Source organism: Mytilus galloprovincialis, chromosome 10 (genome assembly GCF_965363235.1).
Source record: "Mytilus galloprovincialis chromosome 10, xbMytGall1.hap1.1, whole genome shotgun sequence".
Classification (NCBI taxonomy): Eukaryota; Metazoa; Mollusca; class Bivalvia; order Mytilida; family Mytilidae; genus Mytilus; species Mytilus galloprovincialis.
The window spans coordinates 5840203-5866406 of record NC_134847.1 but is presented as its reverse complement, the minus strand read 5'-3'; the positions used below and the strand labels follow the sequence as shown (position 1 = coordinate 5866406).

Genomic DNA, 26204 nt, shown 5'->3' with positions numbered 1-26204 from the left:
ATCTAGACCACCGATGAGTCATTGAATCTTGACCACTGATGAGTCATTGAATCAAGACCATTGATGAGTCATTGAAACAAGACCCCTGATGAGTCATTGAATCGAGATCACTGATGAGTCATTGTATCAAGACCACCAATGAGTCATTGGATCGGGACCACCGATGAGTCATTGAATAGAGACCACTGATGAGTCATCGAATTGAGATCACAGATGAGTCATTGAATAAAGACCACTGATGTGTCATTGAATCAAGACCACCAATGAGTCATTGGATCGGGACCACTGATGAGTCATTGAATCGGGACCGCTGATGAGTAATTGAAACAAGACACCTGATGAGTCATTGAATCGATACCACTGATGATTCATTGAATTGAACCCACTGATGAGTCATTGAATTGAGACCACTGATGAGTCATTGAATCATGACCACTGGTGTGTCATTGAATCATGACCACTGGTGTGTCATTGAATCAAGACCCCCAATGAGTCATTGGATCAGGACCACTGATGAGTCATTGAATTGAGACCACTGATGAGTCATTGAATCAAGACCACTGATGAGTCATTGAATCATGACCACTGGTGTGTCATTGAATCAAGACCCCCAATGAGTCATTGGATCAGGACCACTGATGAGTCATTGAATATATTGTCTATATGTATGCTATGCAGAACTTTTTGTTCAGAATTTTTTTTCAGTCTTAAGATTGTTTTGGGCATTTACAAGAAAAACATCAGAATGCAGAATTTTTCACATAAAAACTCGTAGATCTTCTAGGGGATATCCCCTGCCTTAAATCTTCTAGGGACCACCCACTTCTGATTTGACATGAAGGTCCTTCAATATTGTATTTATATTCAATTTTCAGCTAGTCAAATATTGGGACTCCTTGGTGTTTTTCCATACAATATCAGGTGAAATATTTTGCCCCATAACACCTATTTATCTTTTAATATAAGACTTAATAGCCCATAACGGTCCATTTGACAAAATTTTAGCAGATTCTTGATTTTCTTTCTTTTGATTTGTGACCCAAATAATACCAATGCAAATATAAGGTAAAAGTACGAGTCAGCCTTGTCCTGCCATATTTTAAATAAAAAATATCTCGAAAAGGAGCTCCATGACCTATCAATATTTTTAGCTAATTTGGATTTATCTAATTTTACCTAAGATCACCTAGTCCTAAGTACATCCTTAAGCTAAGAAAAGTATACATAATCACATTTTAACTATACTATTTAACCTGTGGAAGTATATGTCAAAATACAAATAAAAATTGTCTTTGTTTTTGCCAATCCTTCTGCTCAACTCAACAAACAACCAATAAAATAATAAACAATGACTTCAGTGCACTTGGATCAACTACTGGTTATGAAAAATATCAATTTATAAAAACTATAAGTATATTAATATAAAACAATCATCATAAAATAAATCGGTAAATATAAATACTTAAAAATGCATACATTATTTAACAATAAACATTATAATATCTCCTATAGAACATCTACTATAGTTGCTGTGATTGTCTGGAACATAGAGAATAAATAATTCTGTAAAAACTCAACAGCTATAAATCTGGAGAAATCATTTTCTAGCTTCTATTTGTTGGTTGTAGTGACTGTCAAAACACAGGATGAACAACGAGTCATGGATATCTCTGATTACAAAGCTAACAGCTGTTTCAAAAAGTTGGAAAATTGTATTTGATTTTCATTTTTTTTCTAATTTCCTGGCAGCCTTATGCAATCTCTTATGATTTTTCACTATACTGTAAAAAAGAAATAACAAAATGAGAATTTGGTATAAATGGCAGATATTTGATATATATTTTTTTAATAATATTCACAATTTGTTTTTAACTTGGAACAAATAAGAGCTTATAAAGAAATCTATTTGTTGTTGGGGCCTTGGTGGCCAAGTGGTTTAAGTGGTTCTTTAACAACATAATAAGCATACCAAATATCCTATAAGACTTTTCATTAATGGTTCTTCTTAAACTGAAATAGTCACAAACTAACATGTTAACTATGCAATAGTTTCAAATAGGCCAGATAATTTCCATGGAAATGAGATGTGAAAATTCTTATACTGCATACAAAAGATAATGGATTACCATTAGTACTTCCCTACAAATTGATCTTATCAAAACATTTAGCAAATTGTTGACACTGCCATATATATATATATATATATATATATATATGCATATTTTAAAATTTTTTAATATGATTCCAAAGGCTCGAATGAAATTCTTGCAGTAAAATTCTGTTGCCATGGTAACTTACATCTTCCATAAAATCATTATGATTGGTCACTACCCACAGATTAGGAGGATTTAATAATGAGTCTTTTATTTTTAGATCATGCATTTCAAATGCTTCCAACATCTGTAGAATAAAAAAAATATTATTAGATGTAAATACATGTACAATGAAACAAGAAATTCTTGACTGATGACAACTTGAAGGTAAGAGATATAAAACAAGAGGCTGTCACAAAGACAGCAAATCGGATTTATTAACATTTATTTGTGTCCTGGCATTTTTCAATATCACAAGAACCATAACAAATTTGACCTCCATTTTGTCATCAGTAACAACATATTAAAATTTGAAAAGCTTAGGTTGAATAGTTCATGAGTAAATGCACAGATACGACTGGAAACGCCATTTTTCAATTTTTCAAGAACCATAACTCCTGAACGGTAATAGTTTAAATTGTCATTATTGATCTTGACCTCCATTTTGTCATCAGTAACAACATATTAAAATTTTAAAAGCTTTGATTGAACTGTTCATGAGTAAATGCATGAACAACATTTGGCTGGCACCCCTGTGCAAGTGAATATTTCAACATCATTGAAATAGTGTTTATGTAATATTCAATTTAACCCCTAAGCTATTTGCTCATTGTTGAAGGCTGAAGAGTGACCTATAGTTGTTAATTTCTGTGTCATTTGGTCTCTTCTCTTGTGAAGAGTTGTCTCATTGGCAATCAGACCACATCTTCTTTCTTATAATCTTCTATCTCAGTTGACCAATCTTGGAGGACCAACTACTTTGATTTCTATCAAACTAGAACAACATGGAGAGGATTACTATTGACCAATGGATGCTTGATATCCAGTGGCAAATACTTCATGTACATTCAGGAACACAATTCCACGTACTCCTTTACATTACTAATACAGAACTAGTAGCTGTCTGACCTACATTATAAGAACATATACATGTGTACATATGTAAAATCAATCCTCCTTTACACTAGAGAACTAGTAGACGTCTGACCTACATTATAAGAACATATACATGTGTACATATGTAAAATCAATCCTTCTTTACACTAGAGAACTAGTAGCTGTCTAACCTACATTATAAGAACATATAGATGTGTACATATGTCAAATCAATTCTTCTTTACACTAGAGAACTAGTAGCTGTCTGACCTACATTATAAGAACATATAGATGTGTACATATGTCAAATCAATCCTTCTTTACACTAGAGAACTAGTAGATGTCTGACCTACATTATCAGAACATATACATGTGTACATATGTGAAATCAATCCTTCTTTACACTAGAGAACTAGTAGATGTCTGACCTACATTATAAGAACATATACATGTGTACACATGTAAAATCAATTCTTCTTTACACTAGGGAACTAGTAGATGTCTGACCTACATTATAAGAACATATACATGTGTACATATGTAAAATCAATCCTTCTTTACACTAGAGAACTAGTAGATGTCTGACCTACATTATAAGAACATATACATGTGTACATATGTAAAATCAATTCTTCTTTACACTAGGGAACTAGTAGATGTCAGACCTACATTATAAGAACATATACATGTGTACATATGTAAAATCAATCCTTCTTTACACTAGAGAACTAGTAGATGTCTGATCTACATTATAAGAACATATACATGTGTACATATGTAAAATCAATCCTTCTTTACACTAGAGAACTGAAGATGTCTGACCTACATTATAAGAACATATACATGTGTACATATGTAAAATCAATCCTCCTTTACACTAGAGAACTAGTAGATGTTTGACCTACATTATAAGAACATATACATGTGCATATATGTAAAATCAATCCTTCTTTACACTAGAGAACTGTAGATGTCTGACCTACATTATAAGAACATATACAAGTGTACATATGTAAAATCAATCCTCCTTTACACTAGAGAAGTAGTAGCTGTCTGACCTACATTATAAGAACATATACTTGTGCATACATGTAAAATCAATCCTTCTTTACACTAGAGAAGTAGTAGCTGTCTGACCTACATTATAAGAACATATACATTTGTACATGTGTCCATATGTAAAATCAATCCTTCTTTACACTAGAGAACTAGTAGATGTCTGACCTACATTATACGAACATATACATGTGCATACATGTAAAATCAATCCTTCTTTACACTAGAGAACTAGTAGATGTCTGACCTACATTATACGAACATATACATGTGCATACATGTAAAATCAATCCTTCCTTACATAAAGAACTAGTAGTTGTCTGACCTACATTATAAGAACATATACATGTGTACATATGTAAAATCAATCTTTCTTTACACTAGAAAACTAGTAGATGTCTGACCTACATTATAAGAACATATACATGTGTACATATGTAAAATCAATCCTCCTTTACACTAGAGAACTAGTAGATGTTTGACCTACATTATAAGAACATATACATGTGCATATATGTAAAATCAATCCTTCTTTACACTAGAGAACTGTAGATGTCTGACCTACATTATAAGAACATATACAAGTGTACATATGTAAAATCAATCCTCCTTTACACTAGAGAAGTAGTAGCTGTCTGACCTACATTATAAGAACATGTACTTGTGCATACATGTAAAATCAATCCTTCTTTACACTAGAGAAGTAGTAGCTGTCTGACCTACATTATAAGAACATATACATTTGTACATGTGTCCATATGTAATATCAATCCTTCTTTACACTAGAGAACTAGTAGATGTCTGACCTACATTATAAGAACATATACATGTGCATACATGTAAAATCAATCCTTCTTTACACTAGAGAACTGTAGATGTCTGACCTACATTATACGAACATATACATGTGCATACATGTAAAATCAATCCTTCCTTACATAAAGAACTAGTAGCTGTCTGACCTACATTATAAGAACATATACATGTGTACATATGTAAAATCAATCTTTCTTTACACTAGAGAACTAGTAGATGTCTGACCTACATTATAAGAACATATACATGTGTACATATGTAAAACCAATCCTTCTTTACACTAAGGAACTAGTAGATGTCTGACCTACATTATAAGAACATATACATGTGTACATATGTAAAATCAATCCTTCTTTACACTAGAGAACTAGTAGATAAAATTGAGAAAGGAAATGGTGAATATGTCAAAGCGACAACCACCCGACCATAGAGCAAACAACAGCCGAGATGTCTGACCTACATTATAAGAACATATACATGTGTATATATGTAAAATCAATCCTTCTTTACACTAGAGAACTGTAGATGTCTGACCTACATTATAAGAACATATACATGTGTACATATGTAAAATCAATCCTTCTTTACACTAGAAAACTAGTAGATGTCTGACCTACATTATAAGAACATATACATGTATACATATGTAAAATCAATCCTTCTTTACACTAGAAAACTAGTAGATGTCTGACCTACATTATAAGAACATATACATGTGTACATATGTAAAATCAATCTTTCTTTACACTAGAGAACGAGTAGATGTCTGACCTACATTATACGAACATATACATGTGCATACATGTAAAATCAATCCTTCTTTACACTAGAGAACTAGTACCAGTCTGACCTACATTATAAGAACATATACATGTGCATACATATGTAAAATCAATCCTCCTTTACACTAGAGAACTAGTAGATGTCTGACCTACATTATAAGAACATATACATGTGTACATATGTAAAATCAATCCTTCTTTACACTAGAGAACTGTAGATGTCTGACCTACATTATACGAACATATACATGTGCATACATGTAAAATCAATCCTTCTTTACACTAGAGAACTAGTAGATGTCTGACATACATTATAAGAACATATACATGTGTACATATGTAAAATCAATCCTTCTTTACACTAGAGAACGAGCAGACGTCTGACCTACATTATAAGAACATATACATGTGTACATATGTAAAATCAATCCTTCATTACACTAGAGAACTAGTAGATGTCTGACCTACATTATAAGAACATATATATGTGTACATATGTAAAATCAATCCTTCTTTACACTAGAGAACTAGTAGACGTCTGACCTACATTATAAGAACATATACATGTGTACATATGTAAAATCAATCCTTCTTTACACTAGAGAACTAGTAGACGTCTGACCTACATTATAAGAACATATACATGTGTACATGTAAAATCAATCATGAAGTATTAATAACAAACCTGGAAAGCACATCTGTCAAATGGCATTCTGCCAACAGCAGTCCCAAGACCTGGACATAGGACACTTCTGATTGGTTCATTTTCTGGGTTTCTGTTGTGTTTCTCAACTGCAATTACAAATAAGCCAACTTTTAGCCAAATTTTAACAAAAAGTTGCAAGCAATGTTATGCAAAGTTTACACAAAGACACAGAGGAAAAATATTATGCTCGAAGAGTATTGTGAAAATTAAGTGTGTTATCAAAAAGGGAGATAAAAAATTTGTTTCCACATTACAAATCAAAATAAAACATTTGTAAAAGAACATCTACTTAGCAGGCTTACAAACCCCATTACTTCATATCATATTAAGGGAAAACCCCTTTTAGTAACCTGATGGCAAACTTTATTCTGTTTACTTTTAGGAATGATTCATTTCTGTTCTGACTTTAGACAGTAAAATTGTACAACTCTATTAGTTGTATGACTCTGACCTTAGATATAGTGACCTAAATATCAATTTATCCCATTATAAATGACAATATAAATCCAATTAAGATTTTGATCCCACTAGAAATGTTTGATTTAGCATCAAGAAACCATCTTTCTGCACAAACTGTGGTCTTTTTTATTTATCCATGACCTTTGAGGTAATTTAAGTCTTAAATTCAACGAGGATTTTTCTCTCATTACAAGTTACCACATCATAAGTGACAAGTTTAATATAAAATTTATAAAGATTTTTTGTTTAAGAGAAACAAGCCTTAACCTCTGACTAGTACTTGTATGTTTTCAGTGGCGGATCCAGAAATTACCATAAGGGGAGGGAGAAGGTTGCACTGCATAAGAGGGGGCCCACTCCAGTCATGCTCCAGTAATTCCCTATAAAATCAACAAATTTTTCCCACAATAGAGGGGGCTCAGCCCCCTAAGAAACCCTCTAAATCTGCCTCTGGTTTTAAATGAAACAGGTATTCTTATTAAAGCATACCAGCTATGATTGTAGCTCTAAATGCCAGGAAAGCATTAGATGTACTCATCACATCTTTTGGAACTCTCATTGTTGGAGCAGAAATTAGAAACTTTATTGGCCTTCCACCACATAAATTAAATTTCTTCATATTTTCAATTCTTTCTTCATCTGGCTCTTCACCATAAGCTGGAATAATAATGGCATTTCCCTAAAAGTAAAACAACTTTAATGAACAATACATTGTACATAATGTAACAGATGGATGGAGATGACCAATGTAAATTTTAAATGAGAGCGCACATGACTAGTGCCACATGCGGAACTGGATCTGCTTAAACCCTTCCCAAGCACCTGAGATCACCCCCAGTTTTTGGTGGGGTTAGTGTTGCTTAGTCTTAAGTTTTCATATGTTTGTGTCTTGTGTACTATTATTTGTCTGTTTTTCTTTTTCTTTTTTTTACTATGGCATTGTCAGTTTATCTTTCGATCTATGAGTTTGACTGTCCCTCTGGTATCTTGCTCCTCTTATTAAGTGAGAGAAATAGCTTAAATTGGTCCAACTAAACAAAGTGTGTTAAAAACCTTGTTTAAATATACCATATGTTTATGAGCCTTTCAGGAATACGATCAGAAACTGTCTGATTCTTTATCAGATTTTTATTGCCTTAAAAATTTATAAAAAAATATAATTTGGTGTTGATGGCAGCTCTTCAAAAGATGTGTCATGTGACTTAGTTGATTAGAGCCTTTAAAAGGTACAAGCACTTCTTTAAGATAGTATACATATAACTTAAACCTTTTAGAGCCTATAAAAGGTATGGCCACCCCCTTAAGATAGTATTACAAAACTTTTACATGCTATAAAAGGCAAAGGCATCTCTTTTAAAGATAGTACTGTAAATTCAGAAATTATTTCAAGCATTTATTATGGCAATTTTTTATTTTGGACTAAAATGCGATTTAAAATTTTGAGATATTGAGAAAATTACGGTTTAATTCATACAAATCATTGTTATTAAAATGAGTTTAAATTTTGTAATTATAACCCTGCAGCATTTTGGCAATAATAAAACATCCCAATAATTTCTGAATTTACAGTAAGTTGACCTCAGAGGTATCTTTTTTCAGTTTGTTCTTATGGACATATAGTCCTCGATCCCATTAAATCTCATTTACTCATGTACCAACATAGTTATTGACATATAGTCCTCGATCCCATTAAATCTCATTTACTCATGTACCAACATAGTTATTGACATATAGTCCTCGATCCCATTAAATCTCATTTACTCATGTACCAACATAGTTAAAACTTACAGTTATCATATCAAAAGTCAATATTAATACCTACTACAATATTTTCACCATTATAGTCTTCTCGTATCACTTTCTGTAGTCTTTTTTGCCTTAAAAAAAACCCAAAGAAGGCAGATTGTTATAATTAAATTTGGAAAAATGATATTTCTTCAAATTTAATAAATGTTCTATGCATATATGTACAAATTCAATATAATAAAGAGAATATTGTATAAAGACATGTTGCATTTGACAAAGAAACATATCTGACAGAGAGCTTAAAGTCTGAGAGCTGATATTGATTTGAACTCATGGATTGTATCATTATACATTGTTATAACTCTTGAGATGTTCTAAACAGAGATGGTTGTAGTTTGTTGATGCGGTTAATATACATGTTTCTCCTTTCCCTTTTTTTTTTATATATAGATATTTAAACTATGGGTTTTCCTGTTTGAATGATTTACACTAGCCATATTTGGGGCCTTTTACAGCTTGCTGTTCAGTATGAGCAACTTAGGCTCCATATTGAAAGCTGTACTTTTATCTATAATGGTTTACTTTTACAAATTGTGACTTGGATGGAGAGTTGCCTGCTAAAATAAACACACAAAAATAAAAGGAACAGCGCTTTTATTGCTGTTGTAGATCTTCATCTCAACGTATGTAAACATTGCATAACATAAAATTTATAAATCCTTAATATAAACTTCTTTCATAAATTATACATGTATTTTTATGAATTAGGATATATTGGTTTTCTTGTTTGAATTGTTTCAAATTTTTCATGACAGGTCCTCTTGTAGCCAACTATACTGGCTGTACTATATACAATGGGGTTTTTCTAAAAGTTAAAAGCTATATAGTGGGTGGCCTTTAATTGCAATTATCCATTTCCTTGGAACTCTTGTGGATATCTGTCTCTTTGGCAATAGCACCACATCTTCATTATTAATACTTTCAAATTGAAGGTGTATTATAGAGATTTGGCTTTCAGTCAGAAAAATATTAAAAGAAAATTGACTGGTTTATAAATACAGAAGCTTACATTTGCCATCCAAACAGATTAGTATAGACCATATCTATACCCCCATCCATAAAGCCAAAACTATTTGCTGGTGATACCTGAAAATTAAATGAAGCCATTATTAAGCCACCGAAACAACATAACATGATAGAAGCCATTGTTCAGCCATATAAAATGACACACAACGTTAACATTATATGATAAACGTCATAAGCCAATGAAACAACTCTTCGTCCAAATCACAATTTGTAAAAGTAAACCATTATAGGTCAAAGTACGGTCTTCAACATGGAGCCTTGGCTCACACCCAACAACAGGCTATAAAGGGCTCCAAATGACTAGTGTAAAACCATTCAAACAGGAAAACCAATGGTATAACCTTTATAAAAAGCAAGAAACACTTATCAACCACAACAACGAAAAAATAAAATTAGAAAAATTGACAGATCTGGCAATGTTGTTAACTGGACTTATTTTGCAAAATGAAAACAAATGGCAATAGCCTTTTTTACCATGTTTACAATAATAGTTTGTTCTCCTTTTTTGTCATAATAAGAAATATCTGTAAGATTTTATCTTGAACCATTTGTGGATAAGTTTGGGATTCATCCATGGGACATAGGTATACCCTCCCTTGCATATAATGTTAAAAAGGGACATAACTGAAGAACTGTATAAGGGATGACATGATCTGATGCTACCCAAATTTGTACTGGATCTGAGTTTTGTCGCAATGAGCATTGTGTACATGGGGTTGAAGTTTCATAACATTTGGTTGAGGCAAACTAAAGTTGAAGAAAGGAAACTAAAAATCCAGCTTTTTTCCCATTTGTAACCGTGCATAACTCTAGAATGGTTGAAGTGACACAACCAAATTATTCAAACTTGATCTGAGTTTTGTGGTTAAAAGCATGTGTATATGTTTCATAAAATTAAGTTGAGGCAAACTTAAGTTAGAAAACAAAAAAGAAAAATATTTTTTTCCATTTGTAAAGGGGCATTACTCTAGAGCTGTAAAAGTGACACCACCAAAATTCAAACTTACAATGTAAGGAGCATTAAGTATAAGTTTCATAACATTTGGTTGAGGCAAAATTCAGCAATATTTCAATTTGTAACCAGGTGCTCCGCAGGGCGCAGCTTTATACGACCGCAGAGGGCGATCCCTGAATAGTTGGGGCAGGTATGGACAAAACATTTAAGCGTGATACAGCTCTGAATTTGGAATGTGATCAAATTTTTGACATTATATGAGTTTTTTACACAAAACAAACGTCAAGATTTTACAAATCAATTAAAGATTTCTTCTTCAAACTTATTTAAATCTAAAATTAAATAGTTGACACAGCATAGGTTTCTGACACAGAATGAATGTGGTCTAATGAACTTAAAATTTTGTTTGCCTTTGAGCAATTCACTATGCTGTTGAATATTAATCCTGTCAAAAAAATGTTTGAAGAAATTTTCTTCTTATTTATGAAATCTGAAATGAGAACAAGTATGGACACAACTTTTAAGTTTGATACAGCTATAAATGTGGATTGTGATAAAATAGTTGACCCAACATAGGTTTATGTCACATTATGAATTTGGTTTAAGAAATGAAAATTAGAATTTAAAGTTTTTAAATTTAATATTAAACTATTATGGTTCAATATCCAAAATGTAAATAGTCATGTCTGGCAAATGTCTAACATACATTATCTAAAAACATTTTAGATAAGATAAGGAAAAAAAGCTTAATCAGCAACATTTTATATTGGCAAATTTCCAATGAAGTTATTTACATGAAGTTATTGGCAAATAAAAATAGAAAATGACACCATAGTCATGTCTGGCAAATTTCCAACATATATTATCAACTACTATTCTATACAAAGAAAGAAAACTCCAATTGAAAATTAATTGCTATTGCACAATATTGTGCAATTAGATATTTCTTGCTATTGTGCAATACTGTGCAATTGAAAATTTCTTGCTATTGCACAATACTTGATATGGAATCCTGATTTGGACCAACTTGAAAACTGGGCCCATAATCAAAAATCAAAGTACATGTTTAGATAAAGCATATCAAATAAGCCCAAGAATTTAATTTTTGTTAAAATCAAACTTAGTTTAATTTTGGACCCTTTGGACCTTAATGTAGACCAATTTGAAAACTGGACCAAAAATTAAGAATCTACATACACAGTTAGATTTGGCATATCAAAGAACCCATTTATTCAATTTTTAATGAAATCAAACAAAGTTTAAATTTGGACCCCCATTTTGACCAACTTGAAAACTAGGCCAATAATTAAAAATCTAAGTACATTTTTAAATTCAGCATATCAAAGAACCCCAAGGATTCAATTTTTGTTAAAATCAAACTTAGTTTAATTTTGGACCCTTTGGACCTTAATGTAGACCAATTTGAAAACGGGACCAAAAATTAAGAATCTACATACATAGTTAGATTCGGCATATCAAAGAACCCCAATTATTCAATTTTTGATGAAATCACACAAAGTTCAATTTTGGACCCTTTGGGCCCCTTATTCCTAAACTGTTGGGACCAAAACTCCCAAAATCAAACCCAACCTTCCTTTTATGGTCATAAACCTTGTGTGTAAATTTCATAGATTTCTATTTACTTATACTAAAGTTATGGTGCAAAAACCAAAAATAATGCCTATTTGGGCCCCTTTTTGGCCCCTAATTCATAAACTGTTGTGACCCTAACTCCAAAAATCAATCCCAACCTTCCATTTGTGGTCATAAACCTTGTGTTTAAATTTCATTGATTTCTATTTACTTGTACTAAAGTTATTGTGCGAAAACCAAGAATAATGCTTATTTGGGCCCTTTTTTAGCAATATACGACCAAAAAATTAAAATTTTTGCGGTGGTATTTAAAAAGACAATACTCTAAAATGGTAAAAAGTGACACTACCAAAATTCAAAACTTTTGTTGTGACAAACTAAAGTTGGAGAATGGAAACCAATTTTGAGATGAACAGATGTACGTACAGACGAGGGCAAAACTTAATGCCTTCTGCACTATTGGGCAGGCATAAAAAACCCTGAACAACAGATTATGCATATATATATATATTATATACTGCTTGTTTGTATATATATTACTTGTTGTACATGTTTATACCATCTGACCATGTTAAATATTTTATGAGGGCCTATAGGGAAATGTAAGGAAATTCTAATTGGGTTGTGCTCTTTAAATAGAGGATATCATTATTACCATTATTATAAAATATTCTAGGCCATTAGGATATTTAACAAATCTTTTGATATTGTAACCATAGTAACACCTATTTTGAATCTAACCAGTGATCATACAACTTAATATTCTCAACTGTCATTACAAGTATTAAATAAGTTAAAAATAACTTACCAAAGCATCTGCTTCAGGTGCCCCTCGGAAAATATCTCCTGATGAAATCTGAAATTTAATTATGTTTTTTTCTGTGGCACGATTAAATCAATAAAATCAATCAAATTTTAGAATTCTTTACAACTTAAGTATAATGTAGAAACAGCATGAGGAAATCCAAATAGCACACCCCTCTGCTTAGACAGACATTTAAGAAATATAGAATCCATCACTGCAATAAGTGTTACAACATTTCTGACCACAGGGTGGGTGGGTCTCTTGAACTCTTCCTATATGAAGGTATATTCATATGTGCCACTGGCATGACTGGAATGAATCTTTTTTTATATATATATATATATATATATATATATGTCAAATATATCAATGGGGTGCAATTTTACCGAGAAAATATATCAATAGGTAGTATTGACCAATTGTGATATATAAATGGGTATATAAAACTATTTCATATAAATTAAAGTAAATTAAGTAATTGAAAAGTGTTTTTTAAATCCCAGCTGCACAACTGTACTCAAAATACCAAAATTGTAATAATATGTGTGTAGGGTATAATTTGTGTTATAAACATATATTGCCTTTCACTACTGCAGCCTTCTTCTTATCATGTTTATTTAATGTTGACCTTTATGTGACCTTATGAACTTACCTTGACCCTGTTTTCATGATTTTTAAACAAAGTTGACCAAGCATTCACCATCTTAGGTTTGATATCTCTCAAAAAATATGTCACTTTTATTTCACCTATGCTATCCCTAACAGGGGGTTGGACTTCCAGACTTTGGTCACTTGACCCCAATTCTAAACTTTCCATTTCTGAACTTAGTTCAAAACTTGGTCCCTTTTCCAATATGTCCAATATGTCTACTCCTTTTTCACCAAGTTTATCCTTCCCAGAACTCTTCCCTTGAAGACTGGTACCATCAGTCATATTTTAAAGTGGGTACCAGAATCACTGAAAAAGATGCACAATATTGTATATTCTGTTTGAGCAGTCAGGGGACTTACTTAAATAAGTGATTTTCTAAATCACTGATTCAAGTAACATTATTTCCATAAAGGTTGGAAGTTAGAGTTGTCTTTCTTTAATAATCACCTATTTAAGTAGTACAAATTAATCACTAGAAGAAGTGATTTAATTTTATTGTAGCTTTAAATATAGAATACTAATGATCCAGGGAACTAATTATGTTGCTAAACTTATCAGAACCAACATCTGTGTTGTCTAGGATGACCAGGTCATTTCAGGTGATGACCTTGTACTGAATCTAGGATAATGACATAAAAATCACTTGTTTAAGTATCAGACATCAATTTCCTTCCCAAAAATCACTTCTTTAAGTATCATTCTTTTAATAACCCCCCACTAATTTCAACACCCCGAACAGTGAAATTTTTATCGCGAACAGTAGAATTTTATTACATAATCTGAAAGATGAAACCTTGAACTTCACAGGAAAAATACTCCCACTGCTGGGAAAAATCTTTTAAGAAAGTATCAGTTCATTATGTAAAGCCATTATTACAGCATTTTTTCAATTAAAATTGAATTTTCAGCTAAATGATAGCATCAAAGGCATAAAACTTGCTACTTAAAAGAAGCAAAAAGTTCATTTTTTTTTAATTTTACTAATTAAAAGATATTATTTAAACCTATGTGTTTAAAATTTTGAAAAAACTACAAAATCCCAATTTGTGACAAAACCTCAAATTTGCTACCCAAATAAGTGATTTAAAAATCACTTATTTCAGTAAGTCCCCTGACTGTTGAGTTAATTTTTTCCAATTTCCTAGAGGTGACTGAGAAATCAGTAATACTAGACTGACCCAATTAAAATTGGTTGATTTGTTTTATATTTATTTCAAGATATTAATTTAATATTGGCTCGATGCAACGCGTCTTCTGATTGGCTGACATCGTTTTGTTTATCATCACATAGACAAAAAAAATTTCATGGTTTACTCCTGTTTAAAACGGAATTTACAATTAAATTATAAGAAATAACTGTAATATTTTTTCTGTCTATTCGAAATAACATAAATTAAAGAACCTTAGTGAGCACGCTCACATACCCCATGTCCCCACATTGTCATTGGAGAAATTAAATAAGTATAAGAAAAAAAATTGTATAAGAAAAAATATTGAATAATAATTTCCTGTCAATATACATAGTATGTCCTTATTATCTACAAAATTTCATGAAATTCTGTTGTGTGTTTTCAGAGGAGTTGAGATGACAAACTGTTGCAGAAGTACATTGAAGCAAATAAGTTCAAAGGGCATAACTCCTAGAAAAAAAATTGAACCGTAATTTCCTGTCGATATGCACATCTACATAGTATGTCCTTGAACTGTAATATTTTTTCTGTCTATTCGAAATAACATAAAAAATGGTGCACACTTTAAAATAACACGCTACACAGTTAATTCAGTGTGCACCACATTTTTTGTGTTGTTTCTTCATAGACAGAAAAACTATTAGTCATTCCTTGAATAAATATACATACAATATGTGTGAATTGTCAGAAAAAAAACAAATTTATTTGTAAAAGCTTTAGAAACTGGACATAGATAACGTAAATGTATTGTTTTTAATTTATTCTGCAATTTAAATCTGGCACTTAACGGTCTAAGTTGTTTAAATCCAAATAGTTCTCTCTGATTTTTTATGAAATCATTTGACTTTCAGTGTTGACCAGGAAAAAGACCTAGCCATATTATAAATAAAATCAATTGTTACCCAAAACTGAAAAGGAAATATTCACATTTCTGTTTGCTCAACCTGGAAGCCAAATTACATGAGACTTTATTTGAACAAGGAGATACCGTACATAAAGCAAAAAAGTGTTTGTCTACCTGTTATTTGTACATTAGTTGCCTGATTGCAGGATAAAAAGTTGCATTTTCAAATAATTCTAGCAAGTACAATCACTACAATGTATATGTACTAGACATTTATTAAGTCTACATCAACCTTTGTTTACCAATAATCAAAAAGAAAACAGACAACAGCTTAATATAACAGGGGGGGGAGGACCTTTTTCGGGACGTCAGTATCTGGTGTTTTTAAACTCTTGATTTCGGGATTAATCCTTTTGAGTTCCAGGAATTCTTGTTTCGAATTTAGGATGCTGGGATTTCATAGTTTTTACACCAGGATTTCGGGATCAGGACCCCTCCGACCCCCCCCCTTTTTCCCTCATATAAGGCCAAAAAAAATAAAATATGTGTGTTTCTTATTACATCTTACAATAAAATAGAGTAGCCAGGTACATTTGTAGTTTTTATTTTAACATTTTTTTTTCATATTGGGTCTATGGCAGGAACATACTGACTTTAACAGTCATGACCAGATGACAATGCTTATTGAAAAATGACCAAAAAAAAGTAGGCTATTTTTAGCTTAAAAGTAGGGAGGGGAGTGTAATATAATCATGGTAATAGGACACACACTTGTTTTTTTATTTGGCCTAAACAGGTCCATCATTTTATTTATTTAAATGTCTTGTTTTTTAAGTTTGCATTTAATGTGCTAGAAAATACGACAGCTCAACATCTGTGACGTCAGATGTCCAGGACCCATTGAAGAAAAATATGATATTTTCTAAACTTTGATCTTTATTTGATAAAATTTGTAAGGGTTTTGCAGAACCCAGTGTCTCACCTACTTTTCCTGTAAATTGCAGGCTCATCAAAAATGAGGGAAAAAATCAATAAAAAAATTCCGCTTGTTACTATCTTTTAAAATTTTGTAAGAAGCTTCTGTTCAAGTTTGGTAAAATTCCAGGATAGTTTATGAATCTAATAAATGTTTTAAAAACTTTAACTGCAGACTGGATGTAATGTTAACTGGAAGAAAAACTAAGTCCATTTATAAGTAAAATACAGATACACGGGTAAAAAATATTAACAAAAATATTAACAAAATTTCCTTCTAGATACTAGCTTTTGATCATAAACAAGCTTCTGTCCAAGTTTGGTACAAATTAAAAATTTAACCACAGAGTGAATGTGTTGTTTCCTGGCAGAAAATCTAAGTCCATTTAAAGTAAAAAACGGAAAAAATGGATTAATTGTTTTACAAAATCTACATCTGGATACTATCTTATGATCATAAACAAGCTTCTGTCCAAGTTTGGTACAAACCAAGGATAGTTTAAGAAAGTTATTAGAATTTTAAAAACTTTAACCACAGAGTGAATATTTGTGGATGCCGCCGCTGACGACACCGATGACGACAGAATGTAGGATCGCTTAATCTCGCTTTTTCGACTTAAGTCTAAGGCTCGATAAAAAGATACAGCAATGAGATATGAAGCTTGTACATAAATTAAAACATGGACATATGAGGTTGGTGATGGGGCTACCTTCATGACGAATAACGGTAAAAATTCTTGCCAAATGGCGTTAATGGTAATTTTTGGTGCATGACAATAAAGTATGCACTTTCTTTTAGACGATAAAAATAATCGAATGATTTTGACGAATATCACTAATTTTTTTTCCCAAAACAACAGTAACAATAATTATTTCAGACCTCTGACGAATCACCATCATCACTATAAGGATATTTTGACGAATCACTGTAAAATTTTAACCAATTTGACATGTTTGATGCTAACGGTAGACGAAAATGGCTGTTTGACGCATGACGGTAAACGTTCATACCAATTTTAAACAAATTAGGTCATCTCACAGACCTTCAGATTTTTTGGAAAATTTAGTGTTCACCCACAAAACTGGTTTGACCCGTAACACAAAAAATTCAAGTTTATTTACAATTTACACAATGTGTATACGTTATGTATGTTTAAATGCACATATGTTTCCATAGTATAGAACTTTATTCGTTTTAGGATGAGAAATACAGGCAAAATTTTGATGTTTCTGTAGTGTCCTATATTTTGACTTTTATAGTGTGGAACCTTAAATGGTCCGTGACCCCTTATTTTTTTTTTACTAATTTGATTCACTTTCTGTAAAGAATAAAATAACAAAAAATATGACACTTCTGATAGAAACCTTGCCAAGCCACCTAATGAGTTTATCTGAGTGGACAGTATCAAAGTAATTCAGGTGTTTGTTTATTTTTACATCTTCTGCAGAACAGCAGAAAGGAAAATAAATGCTCATCAAAAACCAAGAAAGATTTATCTTTCTTTAACACAAAATGCATTTAAATTTTACATATCTAGTGGATGCTAGGCCTTAAAACTTTCCAAACAGCACAGGTAAGTCTGTACACAGAGTAGTTTTTGAGGCGAAAAATTATACAGCCATATTTGTCCATTTGTTATGATGAGTCTCACCTTGGTTTCATCATCAGGATTAAAAGATAAGGATTAAAAGATAGACAACTATGACAGTATTTGTACTTAAAAATCTGTACCTATAACTTCGACTGTCTTTTAATATTTACTAAGTCAAAGTAGGAATTTGTAAAAATTTTCTGACAGTGCCAGTGGTTCATGAGTTTATCTGGCTGATAGTTGTCTCCCCTCAATTATGGCGGGAATTTAAGGGGAGATAAACAGGGAAAGTAGGACGACAAGGAAATGGTCCTAAATCGGAATGATTTATATATTTCACTGCTTTGTTTTATACGAAATAGCATATACATAGGTAATTCGAGTATAAAGCCGAGGTAAAGAAAATCTTCATAATTAGTTAAGCTGAAAATCTGTAAATACTTCACTTTTATATATACATGTATATCTACTTTCGGTTTTTTATATGGATAGTCGACCTTCGTATGGATAGAAACAAGTGCCTGTGTAGAAATTCTAGAATATGTTTTCCTAGTTAATTATTTACTAAAAAATACAGATTTTCTAATGGCCTGGCATACAGACAAGAAATGAAAATGTGAATTTGTTTGATTTTAGTGACTCAAGTCAAATATATTAAGAATATACATGAAATATTTGTGACTGGACTACAATCAATTTAATTTTTCAGGAAAAATAATAGGGAAATACTTTACTGGATCATCTTATTTTGTTCTTTTAGGGCTCAATTACTACTGAAAAGTCCAGTTGTTATGGAGGAAGATATTGATACAAACAATCAACTGTGGTTTTACATGTTAAACATGTTAAATATAAACATTTGAAACAAAAAATGTGCGGACTTTTACATGTGATAGGTCGAAATCAAATTGAAATTCCAAAAGTTTTATAAGCTGTAAAATAAATTATCAAACATGCAATCGACAAGAAGTTTCTAAAGACCAAGTCATCTTTTGATAACAACCCATTATGATACCAATTTGATGTAAGTAACTACGTATAATCGTGACATATTCAAAGGCTTACCAATATGGCATCTAATGCTCTCTCACAAGAAGAGGAAAACTATGTACGAATGTCATTGTTACTCACTGGAATATCCCCACATGCTGTTCGTGTCCTGTTTGATAAAGAATTTCCTCCAGCATCTTTAAGTTTGACTGTAAATGATAAAAAAGTGAAACAAAAGCTGAATGACTTGAGAGGAAAAAGAATTATTAACAAGGCACAGTGGGATCGCCTGTTTCCTACCAGTGGTAAGTATATCTTTCTTATCTCATCCAATAGTGTGATTTTTGGGTGTAACGGGAGTGGAAGTTTCCACTGGCTTTGTTTTCCCGTTGTCTACTCAAGTTCTGGGATATTGGACAAAGTACGTAAAACTACGTAAAAATAAACAATAACTCTTTGTTTCGAGACCGGCCATGAAATTATCCTTGTCGGGACTTTCTGTTCTGGCACATGCCCGGCCGGGCTGACATTGTCCATAGGAACTATAAGTATGACATCACTCACCGGGTTCGGGGCAATCTACACTAAGGATTTGAAATGAGCAGATGCTCATACTTTGGCTTGCGAATATGGAACCTTTATTTATACAAGTAGACTAGCCACCACCGTATTTATTTATGTAAACTTATGTTCAACCATTTATATGTCTTTAAATAAACATCTTGTTTATATTTACGTAGTTTTACATACTTTGTCCAATATCCCATGGCCAGAACTTGGGTAGACAACATTTCAGGACAATAACTAAAACAAACATTTTGTTTGTCATTATTTCGGCAATATGGTTGGAATAAAAGGGATTTATATTTGTTGTCATATTTGGATTTGGAAAGTCAAATAATTTGTTTAATTAGGTCTTTCCACCTTTCCGTGTGGAAAGACCTATTGATTTTGTTCTGATTATTATTTATTTTTTCTTCCGCCTAATTTTTTTCTTGCAGTGTAAAAATGTTTCAAAAGATGTCGCTTAGTTTTTTTTGTATATGATATCATACAGTCTATACGCTTTTGAAACTGACCCTGTTTAACCAAGCACTTTTCTTTGTAAGAGTTATCTCCCCAAACACTGTTTTTCTTGTTATCAGATCTCCTCGGCAACCGTAAAAGAAAGCGACAAATTTATTTTTCCAAATTGCTCTTTATATCCTCAGGATGTTAGGTTTTATTTTGACCGAAGCTTTATAAAGACTCCATATGAGAGTTATTTCCCCTTTGATATTGAAATAAATGAAATAAATTTGTAACTGGAAAACCATAAGTAATAGAGGCCTAGGGTCTTTTGATTTGAGGTCCTTGGTCCAAAAAAATGAAAATGAGGTCAAGGTCAAAGGTAAAGGTCATGTTCAAATTTTTGATTTTGGCTTGTTATCTCTTATTTTCAGAAATCATATAAGATATCGACAAAATATTTTCACACAATTGTTAGTCGCGACACACATAAATTTTAGTCAAAAGGGTACGTAAACATTTGATGCGAGTTTTCACCCCTTTTATATCTAATATCAGTCGTATGGTAATATAACTCATTAACAATATAAAGTAAAGAACTAGAGTCTTTTGATTTGAGGTCCTTTGTTTATTACCTTGAAATAGAGCTCAAGGTCATATGTTAATTTAACGTTCTAGATTTTGACCTTTGCTTTTACCTCATATGTATTTATGTTAAAGCTATTAGACTTTTTGCATTAGGTTGCAAGCAATATGACGTTGAAAAAGCTAACCGGAAGTGACCTTTTGTAAACCGGAAGTAGATAATTTTTGTAATAAATTATTGTAAAAGTATGTAAAACCATATATTTTTGGAATCAGCGTCAAGTAAACTATAAGACAGTACCGGAAGTAACATATTTTGAACCGGAAGTAGAAAATTTTCTCCCTTATTTATATCTTTTTGTATAGAAACCTTATATTTTTGGAATCAGCGTACAATAAGTTGTCATTTGACGCTGAAATTGACCTTTAAAACCAAATTTTAATATTTTCATATAAAAAAAATCGTTACTGGTGGAAAGACCATCAATGGTTCTCTGAACAATTGGTTTTTAATTATACTTGAAATTGTTTTGGATTAAAAAGTACATTTGTACTTGCATTTCTGTCATGCAGTTTTGTCTGCATATCCATGTCTTGTCAGTGTTTATGTAATAACACTAATTTAGCTTTCTTGCATGGAAAGGAGGGAATTAACAATACTCAAACTTAAAAGTGGTATCGTAAGTCATAGGCTATACATTTTGTATAGTGCAGTCATGGATTATACTGGAAATTTGTCCGGTTTATTTTAATATTGTAAAAAGGATTAAAAGTACAGTTTTTGTACTCGGTTATATTTATAATATAATATCATCTTGATATTTATTTTTACGTTGATCTTTGGAAATAAACTGAATTATTTCAGTTTGGTGGGATTGTTACGTCAGTTGAGGAAAATAATACTGAATCTTTTCAGTTGCTAAGCAATGTCGCTTTAGTAAATGTAAAATTGTGGAGGATTTGGATTAAAATGACATTTTTGTCATACAGTTGAGAAAGGGTTGTCTTGTACTAGTTGTGACTAGAATAAAGATAATAGAAGAACGTACACTCATTAGCTTAGCTGTTGTTGGAAGCTGCTTTCGGTGGTGTATACAGAGGCAATTTTGGAAATACCTTAGGTGCTAGAATGGCGCGAGAATAGGTATATATTTTGCGTATACATTTTTATTGTAAACCTTAATTGGTTCACACATGGGTATGTTGTCCACATGGCTAAGGATATTGTTTGGGGATTACTGGAATACGAGGAATGATTTATTATTACAGTCTAATTGTTTTATATGACTTTCTAATTTTTGAATATATTTAATAAACAAACATAATCTGTTTGTATGGATTTCAGTATAGAAATGTGTGTTTTATATGGTTAAAGTAATACCATGGACTATATATGCTTTCGGTGACTTATAAAATTACATATTGGGGCACCCGATAAAGTGGTTCAGTGCTCGTGTATGATAGACTTTTTAAGACTCTTGGTGAGTCAGGATTTTATAAGAAGAATGTGCTTCTTAATTTATTCCAGTGTCTGACAAAATATGGGAGATAGAACTGAAATTGTTTCAGTGCACGGATAGCTGGCCACAATGAGGGAACATTGGAATTTATATTGGCATGTTTGCCGATAATTTTGAACGTAACTAAACCACATGATGGAATTAAATGTTTGGAAACACTTACTTGGAATACTTTACAGATTTGGAAACTACTAGACGAATTTTACTACTTTACCTACCTGGAACCTTGGACAAGATGTATGCCTGGATGCTCCGCTTGAACTTTATAATTGGATTCCTTACTCCATGATGATGTCTTGTGATGTATTTGTGACTTTTGAACATTTAGTGAAAGACTATTGAATATCTTGAACTATTTTTCAAATTATTTATTGACATTGACAGTAAATTGATTAATTTGTTGCTTCATATATGGCTCTATTCTAAATATTGGTAAGTATATGTCTCACCCAACTTAGGACTAATGTGTGTGCACATTATGTCTTAAGAGAGGGGGAGTGTAATGGTGGTCACTTTGTTTACTTGTTTATTCTATCTATTTGGGGAAATTGGTTAACTTTAGAATTACTTATAGTTCCGTAACTCTTTCTTCCGAGACCGGCCATGAAATTATCCTTGTCGGGACTTCCTGTTGTGGCACGTGCTCGGCCGGGCTCATTGTCCATAGGAACTATACGTATGACGTCACTCACCTGGTTCGGGGCAGTTTACACTAAGGATTTGAAATGAGCAGACGCTCATACTTTGACTTGCGAATATGGAACCTTTATTTATACAAGTAGACTAGCCACCACCATATATTTATTTATGTAAACTTATGTTCAACCATTTATATGTCTTTAAAATAAACATCTTTATGTTTACATGGTTTTACTGAGTAGTTTGTCTAATATCCCAGAACTTGGGTAGACAACGGGAAAACAGGCCAGTGGAAACTTCCACTCCCGTTACAGTGGCACTACAATTAAACGAGAGAAGGGGGAACTTTGCGACCTGACATCTCAATTAAAAGTAATGGATCTTTTAGAAATGTTTAAAAATATATTATGTGGATGACTATTATGCCAAGATGACGACAGACACCAATACTACCTAAAAGCTGGGAAAAATATATATATGTTCCTGCTGAACATGCTGAAAGCTAGTGCAAAGACAAAAACAACTATTTAAAAATCATATATTCAATATATATGATATATCAGTTAGAAAAAAATCAAATATTAATGAATTTAGTGCAAAGATGTCATTAACATTCAAAGAAAAACATGACTGAAGTTGGGTTCTAATTTACTAATAACAAAATCAATAATATTTTTACCGATAGAACAATCATATTTTCTTTTTTTTATTGGTAAACTTTTAGAATAATTTGTTTTAAGGATTGATAAGTTAACCCAGATCATATCTAAATTTACAGGTCTGTTAGGGGACGACCATTTGATATTCTGGGGGGGGGGGGGGGGCAGGAGGATTTGTTTTGGATCAGTTATTTATTTTTGTAAACTAAGAGGACAGATTATTTATTTTCTGCACTGTTGAAGCAAGATTTTTCATTTTCATTAAAACAAGGGACTGATTATTCATTTTCACAACTATATTTATACTATTTAAAAACATACAATTTTTTTTAAAATGAATTTTATTATACATGTTATAAATAATACATGTAACTTAATTATGTATAATCATTGTCATTAAGTGCCATTTAATTACAATTAACCATTATCCTCTGCAGGAATGAATCTTGCAAACTGCATATACATGTATTTACATACACAGTATTCAAGTTTTGCTGCAAATTGCTATTTTATTAATTATTGGCAAACATATTTTGCCAAGCGGAGCGAGGCCAATTTTTTTTTGGAAGGGTTTTGATGCTGCTGAAGGCCCCAAGAAGCTATAGAACAAATGATGATAAATCATGCTTTCTGGGTGTTATATGTCGACCTTTTTCTTAATCTGAAAATGCAAGTTCTGCTTTAATCATTTTTCGGTCTCAAAGCAAAATGTGTAGATTTAGTGTAAGAATTAAAAGTTTAACATTAAAAGACCAAAATGTAGGATAAAGCAAAATTGTAATTCTCATAGTTAAGTATGTGACTGCTGTTGGTTTTTTTTAAACTCATGATTAAGTTAATAACAAAATGACTAAATTTCAAAAGGAATGCAACACTAACAGAATACAGAATGAACAAAAGACAAATAAATAAGAAACATTGATCCTGAAAAAACAGGGGCCATGTCCAAGGAGAACAGTACTTGCTTCTTGCAAGAAGCTCTCAGTGAAAACCATTTGATATGAAGACAAGCTTTTGGTTATATCAAATCAGTAGGACGTAAAATGAAATACAATGTTGCGGAGCATTTAACATAAATTAAAAATCTGAAAAATTGTGCCAATAACCACGCCTGGTGTAAAACATACTTCAGTGTTTCAAAAAATTCATTGTTTATAAACAGATAATTTACATAAAATCAAATTGATATGCCTTATTGTAGAAACACTTTATTGATTTTAATAACTTTAGATAGTTATCTGATATATTAAAACTCAAATAATAAAATATTATACATGTATGTATTGACATGGTAATTCACATTTTGGCAAAGTATAAAAACTTTATTTGTTATTTGATTTATGATGATTGGTCTAAAAATTCAAAGACAGTTTCAAAAATTAACAAAATATTCTTCAATACCATTTGTTTTGTTAGCAGGTATCACAGATTCTAAGACTTTTGATGTGACACTGATGATAGCACTGCTGAGGAACCTGCCAAACGTGCCCTTGGTTCCTCCGGTAAATGGATATGACGATCTACCTGTTACTACAGAAACAACACCTGCATCAGATTTAGCAAGAATTAAACACTATAGAAACTTACTGGCACATCTTCATGATGGCAAAGTAGATGGCACATTGTTTACCACAGCTTGGAAGGATATAAGTAATGTAAGTAAAACTTACAATTAAACACTATAGAAACATCCTGGTGCATCCTCATGATGGAAAGGTAAATGGCACATTACTTACCACAGCTTGGAAGGATATAAGTGATGAAAAAGTAAAATCACAAAAATAGTGAACTCCAAGGATAATTCAATCGGAAAGTCCCTAATCACATGGCAAAATCAAATGACAAAACACATCAAAAGAATGGACAACAACTGTCATATTCCTGACTTGGTACAGACATTTTCAAATGTAGAAAATGGTGGATTGAACCTGGTTCTATAGCGCTAGACCTCTCACTCATATAACAGTCTCATCAAATTCCGATATATCTACAACGATGCATGAACAAAACAGACATAATAAATAAAATAGTCAATATATGGGTACAGCAGTCATCACTGTGTTCAATGGTATTACAATCTAAAAAAAAAGCAATTTTACAAAAAAGACCACAAAAGAATCTATCAAATTAAAAACATATTCATATAAGTAGAACCTACATGTATAGTTAAACACTATAGAAACTTACTGTTACATCTTAGTAATGTATATAGAACTTGCTATATCAAAGGTCAAGGTCAAAAATTTGGTTTCAATTGAAAACCCCATGTCTTAAGGGACAGATCATGTCTTCTCTACATCTTGCGAACTGTTATGATTACAAAGTTTATATTTGACCAAACACTAGAGTGTGTAATGA

At 31.8% G+C, this 26204-nt stretch overlaps 2 protein-coding genes across 3 annotated transcripts; one reads left to right on the top strand and one right to left on the bottom strand.

Annotated features, from left to right (window-relative positions):
• Positions 1 to 1384: 1384 nt before the first annotated feature.
• Positions 1385 to 18675, bottom strand: LOC143049715 (uncharacterized). Of its 2 annotated transcripts, none has more exons than XM_076223389.1 (9): positions 18586 to 18675; positions 13845 to 14150; positions 13196 to 13243; positions 9823 to 9899; positions 8830 to 8884; positions 7497 to 7686; positions 6528 to 6634; positions 2299 to 2400; positions 1385 to 1781 (listed from the first exon to the last, which is right to left on the bottom strand). In XM_076223389.1, the coding sequence occupies exons 2-9, from the start codon at positions 14124 to 14126 to the stop codon at positions 1764 to 1766; spliced, it is 879 nt and encodes a 292-aa protein (XP_076079504.1). In that variant the 5' UTR covers positions 14127 to 14150; positions 18586 to 18675; the 3' UTR covers positions 1385 to 1763. The 2 variants fall into 2 exon arrangements, with proteins under 2 accessions (XP_076079504.1, XP_076079505.1); XM_076223390.1 differs by lacking the exon at positions 18586 to 18675 and adding an exon at positions 18384 to 18405.
• Positions 18676 to 18706: 31 nt separating this feature from the next.
• On the top strand, positions 18707 to 25522 carry LOC143048841 (E3 ubiquitin-protein ligase DZIP3-like). The gene is made up of 3 exons (XM_076222711.1): positions 18707 to 18840; positions 19206 to 19740; positions 25266 to 25522. Exons 2-3 carry the CDS (start codon positions 19515 to 19517, stop codon positions 25520 to 25522), a joined length of 483 nt encoding a protein of 160 aa, XP_076078826.1. The 5' UTR covers positions 18707 to 18840; positions 19206 to 19514.
• Positions 25523 to 26204: the final 682 nt, after the last annotated feature.

Excerpts from the sequence above, each read along its gene's own strand:
- LOC143049715 (XM_076223389.1), bottom strand. The coding sequence starts at position 14,126 with ATGACTGATGGTACCAGTCTTCAAGGGAAGAGTTCTGGGAAGGATAAA. Across the intron at positions 13,244-13,844 it reads ATCATGAAAACAGGGTCAAG|ATTTCATCAGGAGATATTTT; the intron begins GTAAGTTCATAA and ends ATTAAATTTCAG. Across the intron at positions 8,885-9,822 it reads AATCTGTTTGGATGGCAAAT|GCAAAAAAGACTACAGAAAG; the intron begins GTAAGCTTCTGT and ends GTTTTTTTTAAG.
- LOC143048841 (XM_076222711.1), top strand. The coding sequence starts at position 19,515 with ATGGCATCTAATGCTCTCTCACAAGAAGAGGAAAACTATGTACGAATG. Across the intron at positions 19,741-25,265 it reads TCGCCTGTTTCCTACCAGTG|GTATCACAGATTCTAAGACT; the intron begins GTAAGTATATCT and ends TTTTGTTAGCAG.